A 23700-nucleotide genomic window follows, 5' to 3' on the forward strand; every position below is an offset into this window, starting at 1 on the left:
TGTGAAGTGTCCATTTGATATAGTCATTGCATATAAATCAATCCTCCATAAATAATTAATAATTAGAGTCAGGTAGAATCCGTTAACCTCTCTAATTATATCTTCATCCTTGAGTACCATTGATTCTCTAATGGATAGTGATTCATAAAACATATTTATGAACTATAGCGTTTTTACTAATCCAAGTACTGAATCAACACTCAAGATAATTATTTATCTACTTCTTTCTCATGAAGGAATGGATTCCATCTCGTATAATAACATTCCCGGCTACCTATTTCATCATGTCTCCAAAATACAAGGAATATGATTCAGGGACTCAGAATATGTACCGAGTAAATCAAAAGACACAAATCCATAAATAGGAGTTTGTTAAGAACTCAGGATTAAGATCATTCTATATATGACCATCGGTAGACTCAATTAGAATTTCTATGCTTAACGAAAATTATTAGAAATTCATATTGTGTCTATGTCCCTGTTCCACACAATCTCATTATGCGAAATACACTCATTCAATATCTCACCATATTAACAGTGCGGATAGCACCGTTCCATTCTAAATGGGAATGACATGTATTAATAATGTTTTAATTAAAGATTCTGAACTTTAATTAAATTCATTATGAACAACGTTTTTTATTATTATCCTTAAACATTATACTCTTGTATATAACACTTATATACAATGTTTAAGGTTACATAAATAATCACAAAATTTTCATTTGATATTCATAAAATATTCATAAATATATGCACATAAAATGATTAATAAACTCTTTTATTAATTAAATAATAAATATTATATTATATCTCATGCTTCTAGGACACTATTCCCAACATATTGATATTGACCACCACCTTCAGATGGTAATCCACCTTGAGTGGCCACCCCATCGCGACCCCTTATTTGCAATCCAACTTTGGTCGCTAACCCATTGAGATACATTTCCAATGTTGTCATAAAAAGAGGTTGTGACAGCAATCACGTTAAATTCAATCCTGCTAGTAGTTTGGATTCTATCTAAGTGGCTTTGAGTCGCCATCTATGTGAAGGGGTCTTGTCCTCAACCTTCGTGAGTTACGAGCCCCCACACCCACCCTTTTCGACTGTCGACAATTCAATTATTTTTTTTTTATTTTGAGCATTTTTTTCATCATTTTTTGTAATTATCATATTGAAAAAAGATATTTTTTTTTGTTGTTCTTTGAAAAAAAAAAAAGATAGTGACCAAAGACACCAAATCAACCAAAATCCCATTTAAAAAAAATCTTCAAGAATGAAATTGGATCTCAATTTGTTTAAGGCATTGAATAATAGTTTTTAATCCTTCGTTGAAAATTTATTTGAATTTAGGTAGTTTGGACACCATGATTATATGAAGTTGGTTAATTACATTTGTAGGGACACTTTGGTCATTTACATTTATATTATTATATAGAGAGTAAAATGAGGCTATTATTATTTGAGAAAATTATATGATTTGTTATGATTTTGTGCAGACTTATTATTTATGTCATTTTAAATAATTGAGTGTCATTACAGTCACTTATTTTTCTCTTTATTAATTAAATAACAATTGTTTATTTTTAAGTAGGTTGACATAAATAATATATTTTTTTATTATTTTGAGTGATATTTGTGATTTTTTCTTCAATTATTTTTTAGAGGTTAATTTGAAATTAACTCAAAAAACATTAAAACTTATTGAAGTAAATGTCCAATATTGTTAGCATTTATGCCCTTAGGAATAAATGTAACAATGCACTTGAGATATTTTGACTATTAATAAAGATTAATTTATTTCATATATATTTATATGTTCCTCTTTACGTTCATATCAGTTGAATGTATGATAAACAAACTAAAAGTATGAGACTGTCGTTCTAAGACTTTATATCGTGCATGTAATGAGAAGAACATGCAGAAGACATGAATCTAAAGATGATAGTCTAAAGAATATGATCCACAATCGAGGGAATAAAATCGGGTGCTTTATTCATGTTAAGATTGTTATGTTATCTACTTCCTAACGGAGACGATTTGTCGTGGTCATCAGAAGTGGGACTCTGGGTAGAAACATTGATATAGTTCCTAGTATTAGAATCTATATTGAATCAGACAAGAGTTGAATTGTTTTAATCAATAATTCTGTTCAATAAAATAATTCACTTTTGACGAATTATATGTGTTCATCTTAATCCTAAGATGAATAATGAACCCGTATGCTTGACTTGTATTCTTTGATCTACCAAAGGGAGACATCCTACCATTATTTAAATGTACGCTTACTAGTACGCTGAGAGTATGATTTTTGTGTGCGTAGATTTATTATTCATAGATATGGAATCTATAGCTCCTATAAAGAGTCAATGATTTGAAAAATACGAGCGCTTGGCCATTAGACTACTTTGTGTTATCTAATAGTTTACTATTTGTATTAGTATGAATAGTGAATTTTCCGGTGGAGTGATAATGGAATATAAGATAAATAAAATTGGGAAGGTAAAAATATAACGACCCCTCACAGACCGTCACAGTTGTCTTAACTTTCAAACATTTACATCTTAAAGAATGCGGAAAATAAATAAACTTGAAATACTTTAATTTGCATGACAAAATGAATGACTTAGAGAAATCCTAGATTTTTTTTATTACTAAATAAAAACTTTAAACTTCCTCAAAGAAAAATAACGTTTAGGTTCAACATAATTATTAAAATCCATACCGTGAAATAAACTTAAAAAGTCTAAAGTATTCTTCAAATAAAAACCACCATAAGCCAAAGTTCCAAAATAATAAAAATTAAAATTAAAACTTTATTTAAATTAAACAATTTCATTCCATGACCGTTTCTTCCGTTTTCCCATCACGCATATATAGCTCGCATCCGCTCTAAGATTCTCTATGGCTACATCTTACCCTTTAATTTGTCTGTAGCATGAATTAACTTAAATAAACAAAGGCTTAGTAAGACACTTAAATCTCACAAACGTAAATGAACATTTTTATTCATTAAACAATAAACGTCATCATGAGAACATATATTTTTGAACATGTTTTAACTTTAAAATCCATCATATAGTGGGCCCCGCGTTGTACCGTCATAGAGCGCTAGTCACGAAAAGCATAAGATAGCAAATCTCATACTAACCGTGACAATAAATTCGCTCACTGGTCACCATTAAGGCTGTACAACACCATTTAAAAACATAAAAATACATATATACATTTTTCTTCAGAACGTCATCATAAGAGAAATATTAAAAGCGTCATAACATCATCATAAACGTCAAAATCATATACTTTTCAATTATTCAATTCATGTTGCAGGTGAGATTGTACTTACATGGACGCTTTACTTAACCTTTTTAAATATCTCAATGATGACGCGGCGAATGAGATCCTCGGGAGCTCACCTTTAGAACTGTTCATGTCATAAATCATAAATAAAGTTACTAAAAAAATTAACAACTCATCAAACACATTGATTACGTTAAAACAATGTCTAATAGACTATTCTCATCATTCATTAATATCAAGACACAAAAAACCCATCAATTATACAAAATTACAAAACTTAACAAAAATTAGCAGCCTGACCTTTACCCCTTTAAAAATTCATAACAAATCACACAGAACTCAAAATGACCTAAGACTGGTGCCAATTGAAAATAGATATCCATAGTTTAATTTCAACGGTATCTAATTTGCTACAAATGGAGTTCTTTTTCCCTCAAACACTGATTTAAAGTCAAATCACATAAGTTAGAAAATTCCAGCACTGGTAAATTCTGAAAATACCAAAATAAATTCATTAAAGATAAAATCAACTCCAACCACATGTATACTTTTACCAGCCCCAAGATATGTTCCTAAAATATTCAAATCACAAATTCTATAAAAATCCTTGTGGCAAAGCATGTTAGAAACATTAACATGACCATTGAAATTCACATATCTTGCAACTCAAATCCAAAAACAACATCCTAACTCATGTTTCTATGAAATTACAATTTATAAAATAGAAGAAACAACAATATAAGAAAATAACATAATTCCTAGCATGCCTCTCTAGAATTTATCCAATTATGAAGATACCAAAATACCCAAAATAATAACTGGGTCATGCATTCCAATCCAAAATAAAACCTGCAGCCATGGACATTAAACATCACCTAAATCACATATATCCTCCCTCAATCATCAACCAATAAATATCCTCTATCATCCTCTCAAACTATTATAATCAAACCCAAAGTAAAATCATCCAAACTCTCATAGAATTTAAAACTAAACAATAAGAAAGAACTATACTTTGAGAATCCTCTTGATTTTGGGTTGGAAGAATCAAAAGTTTACAAAATGGATAGAATAATGGAGGTTTGATGGTTGGTCTTGGAGGCTCTTTGTGACGTTTTTTTTACCCTGTGGATGGTGGAAGAGAGAGAGAATGTCGTTAGAGGAAGGGAGAAAGCAAGAGTCAAAAATACTTATTGGCTCATAAATCATATAAAATTAAAAGGGATTAATTTGGCATTAAGTGGGGATTAATTCTATGATTAAATGACCCCTTAACAACTGGGAGAATGGGGGATAAAATCATGTGGAAGACAAATATAAAAAGTTAGGTCAATTTATAGAATTTATATTCTTGTTCGCGCACAGTAACCTGGACGGAGACTTTTTGGTATCCAGATGGTATACTGGTGACATCTTCTTACTTCAATTTCCAATTTGTCCAAATAAAAAGGCATTGGAAAGCTTATAAAAGGTTCTACAACTTTGTATAAACTAGAGGAATAATTTTTGAATTTTATAGGTCCAAAATAAAGCTGAAAATTAACGTCATGAAAATAGTTTTTTTGTCTAAAAGGAAAAATCAAGGAAAACTTAGAATTTTCCTAAGACAGTTAATTCCATGCATTATAACATGAAGTACATCAAAACAAAAAAAAATAATATATGAACTTATATATAATTTCTATAAAATAGCATGAATTTGTTCTCGGCACCTCGAGTCCTAGTCGCATTCACCTGTAGAAAATAACTCAACATGATGTTTGAATTAACTAAATATAACACCATAACATTATTCAAGTTAATTCCTAACGTTTATTTCTAAGAATTTTGTCAGTTTAGAAAAATGAGTGTTACAAAACTAGAACTTGACCTCAAGTCGATTATGGATATCTTATGGGGATGATACACTAATAAAATGAGTCATGGACAAGAGCTATTCTGAGCTTTGCTAATATACCATATGGATCGAGAGTGCAGCTCTAGACTTTTAGTGGAGTAGCGCTAGAGTTTATAATCATGTGATGAACTTGTGGGTTAACAAGTACTGTCATGATTATAGGTGCTTGATCTATATATGTCTATCGGGTCCCTTTGCTAGCTCATATACTTTTCTAATACGATACGACGTATTTTCAACATATTGGTAACTTATGTTATTTCAGCTAAAAGTTAAAAGTCAATGTGAGATCGGTGCTTAATTCATGAGTAATTTATCGAGTGAATTAATTGTTAAATTAATTCTAGATAAATTGGTTGAATTATTGTTTTGGGTTTAATTTAAAATGGGAAGATTATTATATGATTGTTTTGATAAGGTAACTTCTATATTGAGTTACTTGAATTAAAACTGAGCCTCTATGCAAGTTTCCCGTATTAAATAACTTAAGAAACAAGCAAATTCAGAACATGGGGCAGTCGACCGTTGTCAAGGGGGCGGTTGATTGTTATGTATATTTTAGGGGTTGTTTCATGTCACACATCGGTCAACCGGTTGGTTTACAACACCACTAGAACTGGTCGACCGGTAGCAACTGTTGACGTAGCAAAATCGACTCTGTACGTGAGATTGACTTTGAGAAACCTAATTGTTACGGGAATATGACTTCTTAAACTCTATAAATAGCCTAGTAAGTCCCATTATTCATTAGGTCTTGAGAGACTTTTTTAGGGTTATTAGTAAGGGTTCCTGAAAGGAAAATTTGATTAAATATCAAGATCAATTTTTCCTTTGGCTCTCTTGTGGATAGAAGGAGTTCAAGAATACTAAGGGGAGATTGAACGACGTGTGCCCACTCGTACTCCGATCATGAAAATGAGAATAGCAAAGAAAACTAGTTGGTTGAGGCTCTTTTGATTGCTGTTCAGAATGCTTTGATATGTCAGACATGCTGTTTCCATAATCTCTAAAGGTATGATTTATATCTTTGATATTTACGTTATATTCTTGGTTGGCTTTGGCATTAATTTAAAATTTTAAAATTTCGCTGCGCACTCAATGCCATTTTTCTAACAAATATACCGTTCATGTTTTCAATTTTTATTTTCTAATTTTACCCTATTCTTGTTATTTGTCCATTTCCTTTGGTAAATTTAAGTTTATACAGGATTTACCAAGTTAGAATCACTTAAAAAAGAACAGTACAAATTCTAATAATAAATCGTGGATTTATTAAGTTAGCATCACTTTTCAAGACTAATCGTCCAAGTAATCCAAGATTCACCAAGATTTACCGTGTCAAAATCACTTGAAAAAAAACAGTAAAAACTCTAATGATAAATTCAGGATTTACCAAATTGGCATCACTTTTTCAATAACAGTACAAACTCTAATGGTAAATCCTGGATATACATGGTAAATTTAAGATTTAATAAGTTAAAATCACTTGAAAAAGACGTTATAAATTCTAATGATAAATCCTTGATATATTTAGTGAATTCATGATATATCAAGTCAGCATCACTTTTTTAAAAATTGTATAAACTATAATCATAAATTCTGAATATACACGATAAATTTAAGATTTACTAAGAGAGTATTTTTAGAATTTCAACTTGTTGTGTTTATATCAGATTTACCTATTTATTAACTAGTATTTTTGGACTTTCAACTAGTTGTGTTTATATCAGATTTACCTATTTATTAACTTATCTTAAACCGTGGCCTTCTCGGCTATTTCCCGCAATCTCCCAATAGTTCTATCTAAGGGGACATTGTTACGAGCCCAAATCTCCAGACATAAAGCCCACTGTCCACACAGAAGCAGAACCCAGCCCAATCCACAAAGCTGACTCAAGACCCAGTTAGTGGTCACCGACTCCGTCACCCAATCGAACCTGCCCTATGCAATAACCCCACGTGTCACTCAAAAACAAACCTCACAACGCAACCAAACCGCTATATAAACCTCTTCTACTCCCCTAAAAATATCCCCTTTCCTTTCTCTCTCCTCTCTCAGACCGTTTCTGGGATTAGGAGTTTTCAACCCTATCTCTCGCTCTCTCTCTGCTTTCTCTCTCCTTTCCGATCTTATCCTCCGCCGCCGCCGCGATTTTCCATCTCCGATCAACCTATTCCCGAAAAGTTCTTCCTTTTCTTACTTTTCCCCAGTTTCTCGCTAAGTTTCGAAGGTTTTCGGATCGAGAATGATGCAGCAGCCAGGGATGATTCCGTCGTCGGAGCAGCCGCAGTACCAGCAGCCGCCCCCGCAGCAGCAGTGGATGATGCCTCCGCAGCAGGTTCCGTCTCAGCAGGGCCCGCCTCCTCCCGCCGCGTGGGCCCCGCAGGGCGCGCCGCCTCAGGCCCAGCCCTACGGCGGCGGAGGCGCTGGCGCCGCGCCCGGTTCCGGATCGGACGAGATCCGATCGCTCTGGATCGGGGACCTCCAGCAGTGGATGGAGGAGAACTACCTCATCAGCTGCTTCGCTCACACCGGAGAGGTAAAATTGTGAACAACCGCACTGTTTGGGTTTTAGTACTTTTTTTTTCTTTCGAGGTGTTTGGATAAATAATGAATTGAGTATTGAATTTGTTAAAGATTCTACTTGGATGTTGAGAAAATATTCGAGAAAGTGATTTTATTTAGATGCGGTGAAAATTTTCACGACAGGAATTCTGTTAGGATGTTGGTAAAATAATGGAGGAACTGATTTTATTGGTTATTGAGTAAATTTTCGGAAAGCAGTTCTGTTTGGATGACATTGTGTTGCTTTTTAAGTTTATCTTATAAATACAATGTTATCTTTTATGATTTTTTTTGTTTGATTTTGCAATTTTACTGATTTTTAGTTAAGCGAGGAGGAGTTAGTATCCTGGCGATATCTTTGCAAAGTTCTTGTGTTTTAGATGATCAAAATCATACTTATTAGGTGTAAAAGGTTTTTGCAATATTGCTAGGTGTCTTCTTTCTTCTTTTTTCTTTTTTCTTTTTTCTTTTTCTTTTTTCTTTTTCTTTTTCTTTTTTTCCCCAGTTGAGTAGTTGGTTTTGTATGTGATAAAAGTGTTTATGATTTTTGGCTGGTTGAAACTTAAATGTTCATCCTTTTTTGGGGATTGTGTCTGATTGTCAACAGGCTCTTACGGCTAAAGTTATTCGCAATAAGCAAACTGGTTTGCCAGAAGGATATGGCTTTATTGAGTTTGCTTCTCGTGCTGCGGCTGAGAGGGCTTTGCAGACTTATAATGGCGCGTTAATGCCAAACACTGATCAGAACTTCCGGCTTAACTGGGCCACTCTTGGTGCTGGAGAGAGGCGTCAAGAGGACGGTCCCGAGCATACAATTTTTGTTGGGGATTTGTCTGCTGATGTCACTGATTTCACCCTGCAAGAGACATTTAGGGCAGTATACTCATCTGTGAAGGGTGCAAAAGTTGTTACTGATAGGACCACTGGACGCTCTAAAGGATATGGGTTTGTCAGGTTTGGCGATGAAAGTGAACAACTGCGTGCTATGAATGAGATGAATGGTCAGTACTGCTCAACAAGGCCCATGCGAGTTGGGCCAGCTGCTAACAAGAAACCTGTTGGTGGGCAGCAATACCAGAAAGGTATTGTTTGTGCTATGATTTTATTTTTATTTATTTTTATTTCTTATTTTTTGTTTTTTTGCCAACACCTTTTGTGATAGCTGCTTAAACTTTGTTGAGGTGAATTTTGATGATTTGTTTTTGTTAACTTCTGGTATATTTTTTGAGTCCATGTTATATATTCTTTTATTCCTTATGAGTATGTTTGAGGGGGTATGATATATGGTTGCTAGTTTATATCCTTTTAGTTAAAATTATTGCAAGTTATTTTGAAGTCTTACATCCTTTCAGTTCTTACTTCGTCTGAAGATTGGTGGAGTTAGACCCATTTCCTTCCACTATTTACCATTGTAAACTTGGGCGCACTTAGTTCTCTTAAAACTTAAAACAATGAACACTTATATAAAACTCATGTTGTCTTAAAGCAGGACACCAAGAGGCTCTCATTTTGGGGGGCCTGGAACTGATTTCAGATGAAATGAATCCACTTAAATGCGTGGCCTCATTTTAGGTCAGTTATTTTGTTTATGTCCTAAGCTTCTTACTTAATTTACTCGTGGCATTTATTATGCTACCTTCAAGAATTACTTTTCTAGTCCTTTTATTTGAGGAGTTACCGGTCAAGTTTAATTAGTTTCATTTTCCCCAAGTATATAAAGTCTTCTTTTACCTTGTGACTTATGTTAGTCCTGAAGGACTGTTTTTTCTTAATCAGGGATCAGTTCCCTAAGTTTTCTCGACATATTAGATGTTCCTCCCTAAAGTGTGACTCGTTTGTGATTGGGTTTCTTTTGGTGGAGTTTCCATTCCTCAATATTCTTTCTCTGGTGTTTGGACCTTTAAATTTTAATTACAACATTTGATAAAATTTATATGAACCATTCAATACAAAATCTCATTGGCTGCTGTAGAATAGATTTTGAAAGATCAATTTACATTGGTTTTGTTTAGACTTCTTATTTGCTTCAATTTGCTCTTTATGTAGCACTGATTGACTTGGTGCATGTATTGCTCTGTATGGTTTCTAGAATCAGTTTGTGTAAGTCTTTCAAGGGTGATTGCTTCTCTCCTTTTTCCATGTGTGGTTCTGTATTTTATTTTGTCATTGTCCGATGCTTGTTGTTGTTATGGGAAATTGGTCTATGTCAAACTGATTGAATGGACAGATGATAGAGGAAGCTCAAACTTCAAAGTTGCAGCTCTCCAAATTTTGTTTTTTGTAGCCTGATTTTACTCTATAAGCTAGTTCTCATGTATTTTATAATTTGCAGCTACCTACACAAATACTCAAGGAAATCAGGGCGAGAATGATCCAAATAATACAACAGTACGTAGTCTTTTCTGATGCTTACAATGTATCTTTCTGTTTGTATATTAGTGACTTCATACATTTCTGAATGCAGATATTTGTTGGAGGTTTAGATTCTAATATTAATGACGACATGTTAAGACAAGTGTTTAGCCAATTTGGCGAGCTAGTACATGTGAAAATACCAGTAGGCAAGCGTTGTGGTTTTGTTCAATTTGTTAATAGGTATCTATTGGTTATTCATTATATTTCTTTTTGCATTACCCGCCTTCTTGATCACAATAACTCATCTTATGTGTTTATGTGTCTACTATGGTACTTTAGAGCTAACGCGGAGCATGCATTATCAACGTTGAATGGAACTCAGTTGGGAGGACAGAGTATTCGACTTTCGTGGGGCCGTAGTCCTACAAACAAACAGGTATTTACTTGCATAAACGCCTCTTTTTTCTACTCTGACTTTCCTCTGGCATTATGAGACTAAGAGATGTGTGTGTTGCGTGGTTCAGAATCAACAAGAACAAGCACAGTGGAATGGTGGTGGCTATTACGGATACCCACAAGGATATGATGCGTACTCATATGCTCCTCCTAGCCAAGACCCTAACATGTATTATGGAGGCTACCCTGGATATGGAAATTATCAGCAACCTGGGGCTTACCAACAGCCACAGCAGGTATAACTTCTGCTTATTTTCCTCGATTTCATTAGCTTTTCTTTCCGGGGTTTGGGAGTGTTCAAAAGAATATCCTACCGGCAACTATGAAATTCTGAACCACCAGGTTCTCATCAATTTCTATTACATTTGCATTTTTTTATTGGTATGATATGATTCTGAAGTGTGCAATAATGATAGGATTCTTTCCACCCTACTGCTAAATTCTCTCATCGTTAATTATTATTGCTGTTTGGTAGAAATCAGTCTTTCATTATTTTTCACCTAAGTAAACTTGTTGCAAGATTTCGATCTTTCATCTGAATTAAAAGTATACTTGTTGTTAGAAGTAGATCTTTCATTATTTCTTTTATGGGTTCAGAAGTACTTATTGTTGAACTGCTTTCTTTGCAGTGATTTCTGTCGTGGTTTCCGAAGGGTGGTAAAAAGCTTGAGAATTATGTCTGAAGCATCTTAGTTAGGCAGCCTTACTTTGTGGCTGGCTCGTGATGGTCTGCGGTTTTTCTGCTCAGTTGTTCTAGAGATAGATTCTTATTTAGTTCAGCTCTCTCTCTCTCTCTCTCTCTCTCTCTCATTTTCCTCCGCAAACATGTGCATGTGACCTCTCTTACCGTGTGGTGAGGTACTAGACAGTGTGGTGAGGTACTAGACACTGCGCTTTTAATTGGTGTTTTCTTTTTGGGGGTTTTTTTTTTCATATGATTTTGAATATGCTATATTATGCTGATCGTGTATGGATTGCTGCTGCTGTCTAATAGTAGTGCTTTATTTGCTATGAGTTCTTATGGGAACCTTTTCAAGGACACAATCCACCTATTCTATTCTCCTACCAATTAAAGAATTACACTTCTGCTCCGTTTGTAGTGGAAGGATGGATATTGATACTAGGAGAGGAAAGGAGAGTTGAATGGCTCAACAATTATTTGTTCAACTACCATATTGTTTTTTTTTTAAGACTATTTTATATTAATTTTTTAGGATAACAGTCTTTTTCAAACTTTAATTTTGATGGATTGCATGAATTTCAAGGATGTTGGTGGGCTTGGATTCGAATGGGCTTTTTACAAGACTGTTTTTAGGTTTGGATTGACATAAAAAAAATGCTACAGCTATGTCATCAAAATAAGGATGAGTTTTTTACTTGCGGGTGTTAGTGCCCATCCCGAATAAAGCAGGTATGAGGATTATTAAATGATGGTATGGAGGTTTATATTGTCTGCGGGTGCGGGGAAGCACTCCTATCCAACTCCCGCCCCGATATATATACAAATATTTTAAAATTGTTTTTCATACAAATATATATATATATATATATTATGCTTAATTTCAAATGGAATTAAAAGACTTTAAAATTATTTCACTATGTTAGCCTCTTAAAAAAAATCCTAATTGTTTCTGAATTATTATTATAAATAGTTACTTGCTGACCTAAATCCTAAGCTACGCGCAATTGCCTTTGCCTTTTATTTTGAAGACTTTAATTTATTATTTAAGCCTTGAATTAAGTTTTTAGTATTTGGTTTCATATGATTTTGATTTGAAAAGTTGCTTTTAAAGGTTTTTTTTTTTTTTTTTTTTTGAAATCTTAGTTTGTTTTCATGGGATATTAATGGGATATTAATATTATGTTGAATTTTATATTTATTTAATAAATTTATTTAAATGTGAATAATATTGTAATATTTTATTTCTTATAATTAAGGGGTAAGGTATAGAGGAAGCTTTCTTGACGGAGATTTCCCGTCCCCGAATAAGGTGGGTATGGAGCAAGTATGGGAGGCAAAAGTGAAAGCAGGGGCAGGGATGGGGAAGCATATCCGACCCCCTTTTTTCCGATACTCATCCCTAGTCATCAATTTATATATGTAATATTAAATATACCATTAAGATATTAGTAGGTCCCAGTTGTGATACTAGTATCCGATTGAGATACCTGTCGGTATCCGGCAACAAAATTGGTATCCACTTGATAGTATACGGCGGATAATTGCCCTATTAGAGGTAGCAGTCGTCAGAATACCTACCGGTATCCACCATAATATTAGTATCCGGCCATGATACCAACCGATATTTACTAAAAATACTGGCTGATAACCGCCAATACCTGCAATATCATGACTGCGCCCGTCGCCGGAGCATCTAAAATGTCAGAAAAATCACAAAAACACAATACACAGATCTGGTAAAAAGAAAAATCACATAAAAATACATAAAATCCACCAAACATAGATATGCCTTTTGTTTTTCATCAAAAAAGCCCAAATGGGGCAGAGGCACATCGAGCATGAAGCAAGCGCCCTCCATGCCGAGGTTCTTCACCACCGGCAACGCCAAAGTCGAGCTCACTCTAGAACTGAACGAGTTCAGGCATGAAGGGCGACGGAAATGGGTCAGCATCGTGGGACTGGGCATGAACGCCGCCGTTAAGAGAACGCTAGCTCCATTTTTCTTGTTCTGTAGGCCGCGTCGGAAGTTGCAGATCGCCACCGTCAAGACGAGTCTTCCTTCCTCGGGCTTTGCCATCGTCGAGGCTGTTCTCTGCGGAGTATGGCGGATCTGGTTCAGCCGGATTGTTATGCTCTGCGAAGCTACGGTTCCGGCAAGTTACAACTTTACTGTATGGGTATTTTAGTCATTGTAAAAAATTTTAAATTATGGTATATTTTGTAATAGTTTTAAGACTTAAGTCACGTTCATTTCACCGATTTGAGTTTAAAATTTGAATTTTATTATAGTAAAAAGCTCTTAGAAACAGACACATTTAACTTTTTTGTTATAATAAAAAGTTCTCACATAAAATCACATCTTAATTCGAATTAAAAATTTAAATCAGCGAACTAAACGGATCCTTAATAAACATCAATCTAACTTTAAAATTCATGGCATATTGCCCGTGTATCTCCTTTCGAATGCACATTAATTTTAACATAAATAATGAATTGACTCTCCCTTTTATTTTCTTCCTCCCACCAAACACACTATTAATTATTCTCTTCCTCTCTCATCTAGTCACCTTCCCAATTAAGAGATTGTTTTGGAAGAGTGAAATGGGAGATGAGAGTGAAAGGATTATCGGAAGAACCCAATATTAATATGTTAGACTAAACGAATGCAACAAGTCCTTCCTATTTGTACCTTTTTTATTCCTTATTTTCAAAATAACCCTAGTAAACAAGGCACTAGAAAGATACAAAAGCAAAAGGCACACTTCTTTAACTATCATGCCCTCACGTTTAAATATTAGTCTGGATGGTTCTCTTGGTCCGGATGGTTCTTTTGGGGGGGAAAAGAGAGAATTAATCTCGATAGAAATTTTTCAACCAAGTGTTAAAAAAATTCTAACTAAAACAATAACCGTGTAACACGTTGCCTTTCAAATTTTAGAACATAAACATCACATCTTCCGATTTATATGTTTATAAAAAATATTATTTTGTAACTAACAACAGAAGTTACAAGTATCATTCATGCAAAATTATGAAGTACATGAACAATAAAATAAGGTGTGATTTGTTAGTTTTCGAAACGATTTCAGATGCAGAAGCGTGTATTTACAGATCATGTATAACAAAAATTTTTATAAAACGTTTACAATACTCTATAAAATATATTAATTTATACACGAATAAATTAATCTAATTAATTTATTTACCTAGCGAACGATTAGGTCGATAACTTGAGTTCTTTGACCACAAACAATCCTCGTTCCAAGCTTTCTAGAAAAACCCGAATCTTTCTCTTCCAGTCCTTGATACCTGCAAGACTTAGAGTGTGGGCTCTAATTTAGAATTATAGGATTAATCAGTCACTAATATTCTCTTCTACCAATATCAACACATGTATGAGGTGGAACTGAGCTTTTCTTCTCTTTTTCTCTCAGGTTACACAACTATCACTAGAATGTTACATGCTGTCAAACAGAAGGTTACACACCTATAGCAGTTATGTTACACGCTTATCTCATAGAGGAAGGGAGAAAAAATTATGTTCTCCAATTTTCTGATGTCTCCTATTTATAGAATACTAGAATGACCCTTTCGCTTTTTCTTAAAGGCAAAGTAATAGATAATTGGTTACCACTTTATTTTAAATCTCATTTAAAAATATAGTTTCCTATTTAATTTTGGAAACAAAATTCTATCCCCTTCTTTTCTACTATGGCCGGCTACACCACGGGGATATCTCTCTGTGGTTGGTGCAAATATCAGGCAGGAAAAGGAGATAAATTTCCCCTTTTATCTAGATTTAAATTTTGACTCAAATTCAAATTTAAATAAATTCAAACTTTAATGCCTTTTTGAATTTAATTAGAAAACTTGCAAACAAGTAAACCAGATTCCTTGGAGAGAAAGCAACTAAATTCCAGTGGGATTCTCCTTGTGCTACACACCCCCCTCACCTCCCTATGCTGGGTGTGTGGCCTCCTGTGGTCTCACCATAGTGTGTTCCAAAATTAACTAAATTAAATAATCACATTATTTATTTTGATTGATATTAATTCCCAATAATTCACCTTGTCTTGCAAATATTATAAGGATGACGCGGGGACTCATGGATCTATAATTTTGAGCTCCAATAAAATTAATAATTAATTAAATCCTTTTAATTAATTAATTAATTCGATTAATTTCAATAGTTACTCCACTAAAAACTTGAAATTGCACTTTTGAAATTATAGACATAATTTACTTTTAAGAACTTGAAGTGTCCATTTGATATAATCACTACATATAGATCGATTCTCCATAAATAATTCATAATTAGAGTTAGGTAAAATCCGTTAACCTCTCTAATTACATCTTTATCCTTGAGTACCATTGATTCTCTAATGGATAGCGATTCATAAAATTAATTCATGCATTAGAGCCCCTACTAATCTAAGTACCGAATAAATCCTCAAGAGAATTATTTATCTACTTCTTTATACAAGAAGGAATTGATTCCATCTCGTATATTAGCATTCCCGACTACCCACTTCACTGTGTCTCCAAGATACAAGGAATAGGATTTAGCAGTCTCAAAATCCGTACTGAGTAAGTCAAAAAACACAAATCTATAAATAGTAGTTTGCTAATACCTCAAAATTAAAATTGTTCTATATATGACCATCGGTAGACTCAATTCAAGTTTCTATACTTAACGAATTATCAGAAATTCAAATCGTGTTGTTGTTCCAGTTCCACATAATCACATTATGTATAATACACTCATCCAATATCCATCAATATTAACAGTGCGGATAACATCGTTTCATTCTTAATGGGAATGACGTGTATTAATAATATTTTGATTAAAGATTCTGAAACTTTAATTAAATTCATTACGAATACATTTCGGTTATTATCCTTAAATATTATCCTCTTGTATATAACTATTATATACAATATTTAAAGTTACATAAATAATCGCACAATTTGAATGATATTCATAAAATATTTAATATAATAATATCTTTTATTACATCTCATGCACGATTCCCAACATGGTCTTCTTCCCAAATCCCAAACGCTCCACATCCTGATGCCTCAACCTCCTACCACCCTCCCTAACCACCGAAATCGCTTGCTTACTCCCACTCCTCAACGCTGTGAGCCCACTTGGCATCGTCAAGCAGCACTTTGGGGCGTCACCTGGGACGGCGGGTCATGGAGTGAGGGACCCGCCGGCTTCAATTCAATGCTCCTCCACAACTTGATCGTCGAGCTGAAGCTTGATCTTGTCGGCTTTTGCAGCGAGCTCAACGCCGTCTACTCCGCTGATGGCTCTGCGCTTTACAAAGGCATGGGCTCGTGCTTCGTCGCCTTGGTTGTTGGCGGCCAAAGGGTCTTCAATGGCCTTTGTTTACGCGTGCAACAAGAACTTGCCCATCATATGTAATGTTAATGGATCCAACTCCAGCGACTAGGCCTACGGCACTAACCGGATTGGATTACTCGACTTCAATATCAGGAGATAAGCTACATAAAAAATGTAGCTTGAAAATAAGTTTTCTTTTTTCTTTGCTTTATTTCTATAAAATAGAGTGAGAAATTTACTTTTTTTTTATAATATTATATGTAAATTAAGAATGGGTGGTAAATTAGTAATTTCACATTTAATACATCAATTACTCCACCTTGATGCGTGACATGTGTAACTTCCGTTATTCAAACTAACAGAAGGATAATTTTTGTTAACTAAATATATTCCGATGCTACGTTTTAAAATTGAGGAGGTAAGAGAAACTTTTATAATTAATCCATTTCCAACACACCATTTTGGTGTGAATGGTATGAGGTGAACAGTGGAAACACAAATATTCGTTTCCACCCGTTCACTCAACACCGAATTTGGTGTCCTCTTTTATTATTTTTTTAAAATTTTCTTCTTTTGCTTTTTTAAATTTGCAAAAGGGAAATTATACATGGGTTTTTTTTTTTTTTTTTTTTTTTTTTTTTTTTTTTTTTTTTAGTGTTAAAAATGGTGTAATGAGTTGGAGATGAATTTACTGTTTCAAGTGAAAGTTGCACCATTTCAGTGTGAAAGTAATGTTATGTACAATCCAAAAAATTTGGACTCTTCCATATAACGTCCCTTACTGTGCGAGTGTGGTGGTCAAGGCGTCAGTTTCGTTTGTATTTGTTCTCTTAGAAAAGATATTCTTAAACATAGTGTAATAGTAAGAATGAAAATGAAGAGAAGGAAGAAAGTAATTTTGGGCTAAGTTTGATGTGAGTTATGTGGAGGATGGACTGAGGTGGAAGATGGGATTCAATCAATGGAGCGAATGTTGAAATTGATGGCCGGAAAGCATATGATATAAAGATGAACAAATTTTTCATTTTCAAAACCAACAGGAGAAAGGTTGGGGTTCCTACCAATATAAATGGACCAACTGAGCTAACTTTAGTTCTGCCATGCAATAAAAGAATACTTAAGAGAATCGAAAAATTAAGGGTGCGTTTGGAACTGTTTTTTAGTTGTTTTTGAAAACGTTTTCGCACGTATTTTGAGGCACGAAAATAAAAACGGTCTATAAACCGCGTTTGTTTAACAAATGTTTTGAAAATGAAAACGAAAAGAAAAAACAATAAAAATAGTTTTCGTGAAGGAAGTTAGAAAATGATTAAAAGTTATTTTTCTCTTTTTCGTTTTCATTTTCTAGTACTTACCAACAATGTTACATTAAATTATTTAATTATTAATTACTAATTACATAATATATTAATTGTTAATTAATAAATAGATATGACTATAACAAATAATTAGATTGTAATTACTTAATTATTAATTAATGTTAAATTATTATTATTAAATTTGTCATTTGATTAATAAAAATGATAAATAATAAATATTAATTAATTATTTAGTTAAAGATTAATTGCCAAAAATTGATTATATAATAGGTTATTAAATAAATAACTAATAATTAATATATCAATCATATTTATTAAATATAATCTATTAATTAGTAAATAGTTGATAAATAAAGAAATATTAATTACTCAATTAATAATCAATATTAAATTATACAATAATTGTCATATACTACTTAATAATAATGAATAATTGATAATTAGCAATTCATCATTATTTAAAGAACAATTATCAATAAATTAATCATGCAATATGTCAAATAATAGATTATTAAATAAATGTTAGTAACTAATTAACTAATTATTTAATTATGTAACTAAAAGTTAATTATTTAATTAGTAAATAGAATATTAATATATTATTTATATACTAATTATTTTTTCTTAATACACTTATTAATTACTTATAAACTAATAAATATGAGTATGTTACGTTACTAACATAGTAATTACTTATACTTAATTATTAATTAATATTTTTTAATTATTTAACATACTAATTCATTATATATATAGTTTAATTACCAATATACTCATTAATTATAATATATATTGTACTCATTAATTATAATATATCCATTATTATTGTATTGTTAATATATTAATTTTTATTTGTTAAGTGATTATCAATTATTACTTACTTCATATATTAATTTAACATTATTAATTACATGTACTCAAAATAAAATTTCATAAATATAACCAAACACAATTTTATTTTTTTACTATACTCAAAACAATCTCTTAAAAGACCAACTAAACGTAATTTTAGAATCTTAAAATAATTTTCAAAACAATCTCATTTTTACTTTTGTACTAAAAATAAAATCATTTTGAAAACAATATCAAACAGGCCCTAAGAGTCAACACACTACTTTATGTGTAAGAACTCGACCTTTATTTTATTCCGCTAATCGACTTGCATATTAAATTAAGTTGCATAATAAATCAACATTAAATCTTCTAATAATGAAATTTGACTTTTAATTGTTTCCTATTGCCCCACATCATTTGTTTCGCAACATGGCCTGCATCAGAGGTGCATACACACTCGTCGTTCTAAAAAAAGGAACACAATGAGCCTGGCCTGGTGCATACTAACAAATTACTTATAAGCCTGAAATTCAAACTTTAATATAACTTTCGACAATGATCACAAAGTTAATAATAATAATTACAACAACAATATATATAATAATAAAAGAGATAACTCTGCCTCATTAGCATCCAAAAAGAAACAAAGTTCCAATTGAGAATGAAACTACAGACTTGCTCCTTTTCCCTGCAAGTGGATCCTCGGCAATCTTTCCACATTAGAGATTGCAAAACTACAAAGATTCTCCACCGCACTGTATAATTTAAATCACAATTCTTCTACAACAAATGGTCCAAGTCTTAATGTTTGGTACTTTAAGATGGAATTCATGAAAGTCAGAGACTAGATCTCTAGATTACTGATTTATTTATCTTCCTGATCAGTTACCATGCTCACTGTTTCATCCAACTTCTGTGTTGAATCCTTGGCTGGCTCTGCCATGTTTCCCTGCAGAACCTTGTTTACGATGTTGGGCATCAGTCAGTTTCTTTTTTTTTTTTTTCCCTTCAAAAACCTTGCAAGTATATACGAATATATTTATGGTTACAGTGATACAAAAGAAGCCTTATTTTACCTCCAACAGCTGAGACATTTTGCTAGTTTTGTCATTTTCAATGGATTTGGGAGCAGAAGCGGGGCTGTTATTTTCATCAAACTGCACAGCTTGCAGGGGCTCAATGGCGAGTGCCTGATCTGCATTGTTAGTTCCCTTTTTGTCCTTCACTGATGTCTTACCGCCCAGCTCAAATTGAGTTTCGGCCAACTCCGAGGGGACATCAACTCTTTTCACCACCTCAGTTACCAGTTTTTCAATAGGCATGTCAGGCAATTTCATTGATTTGGCTTCCGCAGCAAGCAGCGTCTCTGTTGAGGGCTGATTGCAAGGACCGTTTTCGTTTTGTGTGATTTCAGATACCACCTGGTGGTTGGCCTGAAGCTGAGAAAGAACTGCTTCGCTTCCAAATGTTGGTACTTGAGTATTCGGGTTCAGTCCGTTTGACGGGTTAGCAGTTTCCTGAACCTGTTTGACCTTTGAGGCAGCCACATGAGGAGGAGCTTGGGTTGCAAGAGGAATTGGTTCACTGGCATGTGGCAACCCATTTGATACCTTAGCAGGTTCAAGCACAACAGGCACCAAATTACCTCTCGGAACTACTGGATTGGGATGAGCCGTCTGGACCGCCACTGAAGGAACCAGTTTTCCTTTGGGCGCCACATTATTAGCCTGGTAGGATGCAACTCTAGGCACCTGATTGGCTACTGGTGATTCACTGAATGAATGAGCCCCGTCTCTATGAGAATATGCTTGTTGCTCCTTCCTTTCTCTGGGACGAGGATTGTGGTGTTCAGGTGGCAGCGGAATTTCAGTTCTTCTGATCATTTGCAGATTTGGGGCCACATCATTCTCCGGTGAAACGGGTATGAATCGTCCAGGCCTGAAGACAACACCCCTTAAAGTGATATCAGAGTTGGCAACCCTAACACAGAGCAAATATCCAGCATCAAACACTGCCTCAATTACGCCAGAGACAGTCTTACCCACCATGGAATTAGTGGCATCAACACTTACAGCCGCCGGACCGGGCTGGTTTCCATTCACCCCTCCAAATCCTGGTGGACCACCAACATTTTCTATTCTTTGAATCTTTGGAATACGCGCATTATCTTCAATATTTATCTTGGGGTACTTGCGCGGACGGCCACGTTTGCGCTTTTCCGGGATGTTTGATGAAGCATCAGGGTTGTTCCCTTGAGTGGATTGGTTCATCTTCAATATTCTTTGTCAACTTTGTCACTTTCTCCACAAGATTTTTATGGTCTTCCCTACCTGTGGCAAGAGAGGAATTCTAATTAACTAATATCCAACAAGAATTCAAAAAGTAATCCTTTGGAAGCACTCAGTGTAAGCGTTTCTCTACAGCGTGCAAAAAGCCCCTACTGGATACCTTTCAAGCAAAGTTCAGTGAAGTTGGAGTTCAAAAAGCAATGAGAAAGACACAAACAGCTTAAATATTCGTATCATATGAAGCAATATTTAGAAATCAGCATTACAGGGGGAAAGAGGACATTTGTTTCTCAATCTAAACTAGGAAATGAACAAATACTTAAGTAGTCTAGAGTATCATAAAAACATAAAATAGAAAATGAGGACCAGATACATATTTGAGATTTGTGGCAGAGCCTGCTAATTCCTAAACTAAATAGGGTAAACTTACACAAAAAACAAACATACTTTTCCTCTTTTCTTGTCGTAAAATCAACGAGGGGAGGAAAAAAAAAAAAAAAAAACCCCCTCTCACCTGAGCATCATTGAGAATTGGAAGGAAAACTAGAGAGAAAGACAGAGAACAAATTTTATACTGAGCCAAATGTCGAAGTACATCAACACCTTTAGAAATTAATAATTTAAACTATGACTGCAATAGAAGGTTTAATTTAGTCAAGTTGTAAAGACATTCGGGATGGACTCGGGATAGAGTCCACGGACTTGGGATCAAACCCCGCCTTTATTAAAGTTGGGAAGCCTTATAACCATGGAAAAAGATTACCTCCTATGGCTTAAGCTGACCAATCATAGAAAAGGAAAAGAAAATAAAATAAAAAGTTGCCAATTTACTATAACATCAAAAGACCCCACAGATTTGAAAAACCAGTTTAATCAAGTCAATTTTGGAAATAGAAAATTTTAAACAAATTGAAGTAACATGAATAAATGGCTTAGCATCTTTGAACCACTAAAGAGACAAGGCATGTTACTTGAAGGTAAAGCTATAATTCAATAAGCAAATTTCCGGGCATTCAAACCCTAAACAAAAGAAAATAAAAAAGACCAAAGCAATAAATAAATCAGACCCAGGTATTAGAACGTGAAACAAACATGAAATTTCACATGTAACTTAAGAGAATTCTGTGATAGGGTATGAAACACAAACCCTTTTGGTATGTAGGCATATAGAAGTAATAACATGAATATTTGTCTTAGCATCTTTAAACCACTGAAGAGGCAAGTCATGTTACTGAAATGTAAAACTATAAGCCAATAAGCAACTTTCCAGGCATCCAACAAAAGAAAAAAAAAAAAGACCAAAGCGATAAATAAATCAAAATCTGGTATTAAAATATAAAACAATATAAAAACTTGAAATTCCTTATGAAATATACAACATATATGACTCATTTGTTTCATAAGTTCGAACTACTGTTCAAACCTTTTTGTTATAGTATTTTCTTTCTTAAAATTAAAATTTTTGTTCAAATTTTTTTGTTCAAAACTATGAACCAAACCGGCCTATACTTTATCGGTAAATAGAGGTTTCAGACGGTCAAATCACATTAGAATCATTAAAATTTCTTCTATAAATGAAATTTATCAGTACCCCTATGCATTCCGAGTCGGAACGTTTAGTATTTTAGCATTTTTGAAAATTTTAAATGTTCAGACTTGTGCACTACCGTAGTGTACTACCCTAGCACAAAGTATAGAAATCAGTAATATCACATTTCTTTAAAATAATAATAATAAGCTATTTACTACAAAATGGAAAAAAAAAACCTTAAATTTATTATATATAAGAACGAACAGAACTCAAAAACCCTAACGTCCAGCTTCTTTGCCGCCAAAAAAGTGAAGACCTTCGACAAAAAAAAAATATTTAAATCATAAATCAAGTATTATAATCAAATAATCATTCGAACCAAACTACGATTTCCAGCTTTCTCTCTCTAAAAAAAAATCACAGCAAAAGAAAAAATAAACCTAAAAGATTGCAACTTTTTTATTCCTTTTCATCGTCAATACATCAAATCTCATCAGATTACTGCCAATTGGAACCAAAAAGGAAGATCTAATCGAATATAATCGTTAAAAAAAAAAAAAAAAACACTAGGGATTTGAGAGACTCAGATTCAGAGGCCGTACCTTCAGAACTGTTCGGCTTTGACGTTCCAAAACAAATAAAGCGAAAAAAAAAAAAAAGAAAAGAAACAGAGCAATTAAACAAAACGAAAAAAATACAACGTCAAAGCCTGGGAAACTGATTTTCTTAGTTGCCAAATACTTGGTTGGAATTTGATAATAATAATGATAAATGATAATCTATAATAAATAATAATAATCTGTATATTAGGTTTTGTTTCTCGGAGGCGGAAATGGCGAGATGGGAAAGTGTTTACTGTGAGGTGAAGAGTGATAAACTGACGGGAAAGTAGTGAAGATTTAAACGTGGACTAATGAAAACACGCCATGTAGGAATTAATTTCCGGTTTGTCCGTAAAACCGAACCAAGGAAAACAAGTGGCGTGAGCTGATTGGCTTGTCTTACGAATTAGTGTTAACGCCTTGTGAGAGAAAATCCTTTTGACACGTAACTATGTCAGTCCTAGTTGGTTGTTGCATGACACGACATCTGGCATTTGCTTCGCGGTGAGGTGTCAG

At 33.7% G+C, this 23700-nt stretch overlaps 2 protein-coding genes across 3 annotated transcripts; one reads left to right on the forward strand and one right to left on the reverse strand.

Moving 5' to 3' along the window:
* The first annotated feature begins 7238 nt into the window (after positions 1–7238).
* LOC21400816 (polyadenylate-binding protein RBP45C) lies at positions 7239–11745 on the forward strand. The gene is made up of 7 exons (XM_024162823.1): positions 7239–7741; positions 8375–8849; positions 10100–10155; positions 10232–10362; positions 10462–10558; positions 10647–10814; positions 11208–11745. Exons 1-7 carry the CDS (start codon positions 7448–7450, stop codon positions 11208–11210), a joined length of 1224 nt encoding a protein of 407 aa, XP_024018591.1. The 5' UTR covers positions 7239–7447; the 3' UTR covers positions 11211–11745.
* A 7616-nt stretch (positions 11746–19361) lies between these two features.
* On the reverse strand, positions 19362–23327 carry LOC21400817. 2 transcript variants are annotated; one of them, XM_024162831.1, is made up of 3 exons: positions 23185–23327; positions 19840–21093; positions 19362–19712 (listed from the first exon to the last, which is right to left on the reverse strand). In XM_024162831.1, the coding sequence occupies exons 2-3, from the start codon at positions 21031–21033 to the stop codon at positions 19629–19631; spliced, it is 1278 nt and encodes a 425-aa protein (XP_024018599.1). In that variant the 5' UTR covers positions 21034–21093; positions 23185–23327; the 3' UTR covers positions 19362–19628. The 2 variants fall into 2 exon arrangements, with proteins under 2 accessions (XP_024018599.1, XP_010092145.2); XM_010093843.2 differs by having other exon boundaries at positions 19362–19721.
* Between the last annotated feature and the right edge of the window lie 373 nt (positions 23328–23700).

Source organism: Morus notabilis, unplaced genomic scaffold (assembly GCF_000414095.1).
Source record: "Morus notabilis unplaced genomic scaffold, ASM41409v2 Scaffold946, whole genome shotgun sequence".
Classification (NCBI taxonomy): Eukaryota; Viridiplantae; Streptophyta; class Magnoliopsida; order Rosales; family Moraceae; genus Morus; species Morus notabilis.

Excerpts from the sequence above, each read along its gene's own strand:
- LOC21400817 (XM_010093843.2), bottom strand. The coding sequence starts at position 21,033 with ATGAACCAATCCACTCAAGGGAACAACCCTGATGCTTCATCAAACATC. Across the intron at positions 19,722-19,839 it reads AAATGTCTCAGCTGTTGGAG|GTTCTGCAGGGAAACATGGC; the intron begins GTAAAATAAGGC and ends ATCGTAAACAAG.
- LOC21400816 (XM_024162823.1), top strand. The coding sequence starts at position 7,448 with ATGATGCAGCAGCCAGGGATGATTCCGTCGTCGGAGCAGCCGCAGTAC. Across the intron at positions 10,156-10,231 it reads ATGATCCAAATAATACAACA|ATATTTGTTGGAGGTTTAGA; the intron begins GTACGTAGTCTT and ends TTCTGAATGCAG. Across the intron at positions 10,363-10,461 it reads TTTGTTCAATTTGTTAATAG|AGCTAACGCGGAGCATGCAT; the intron begins GTATCTATTGGT and ends ATGGTACTTTAG.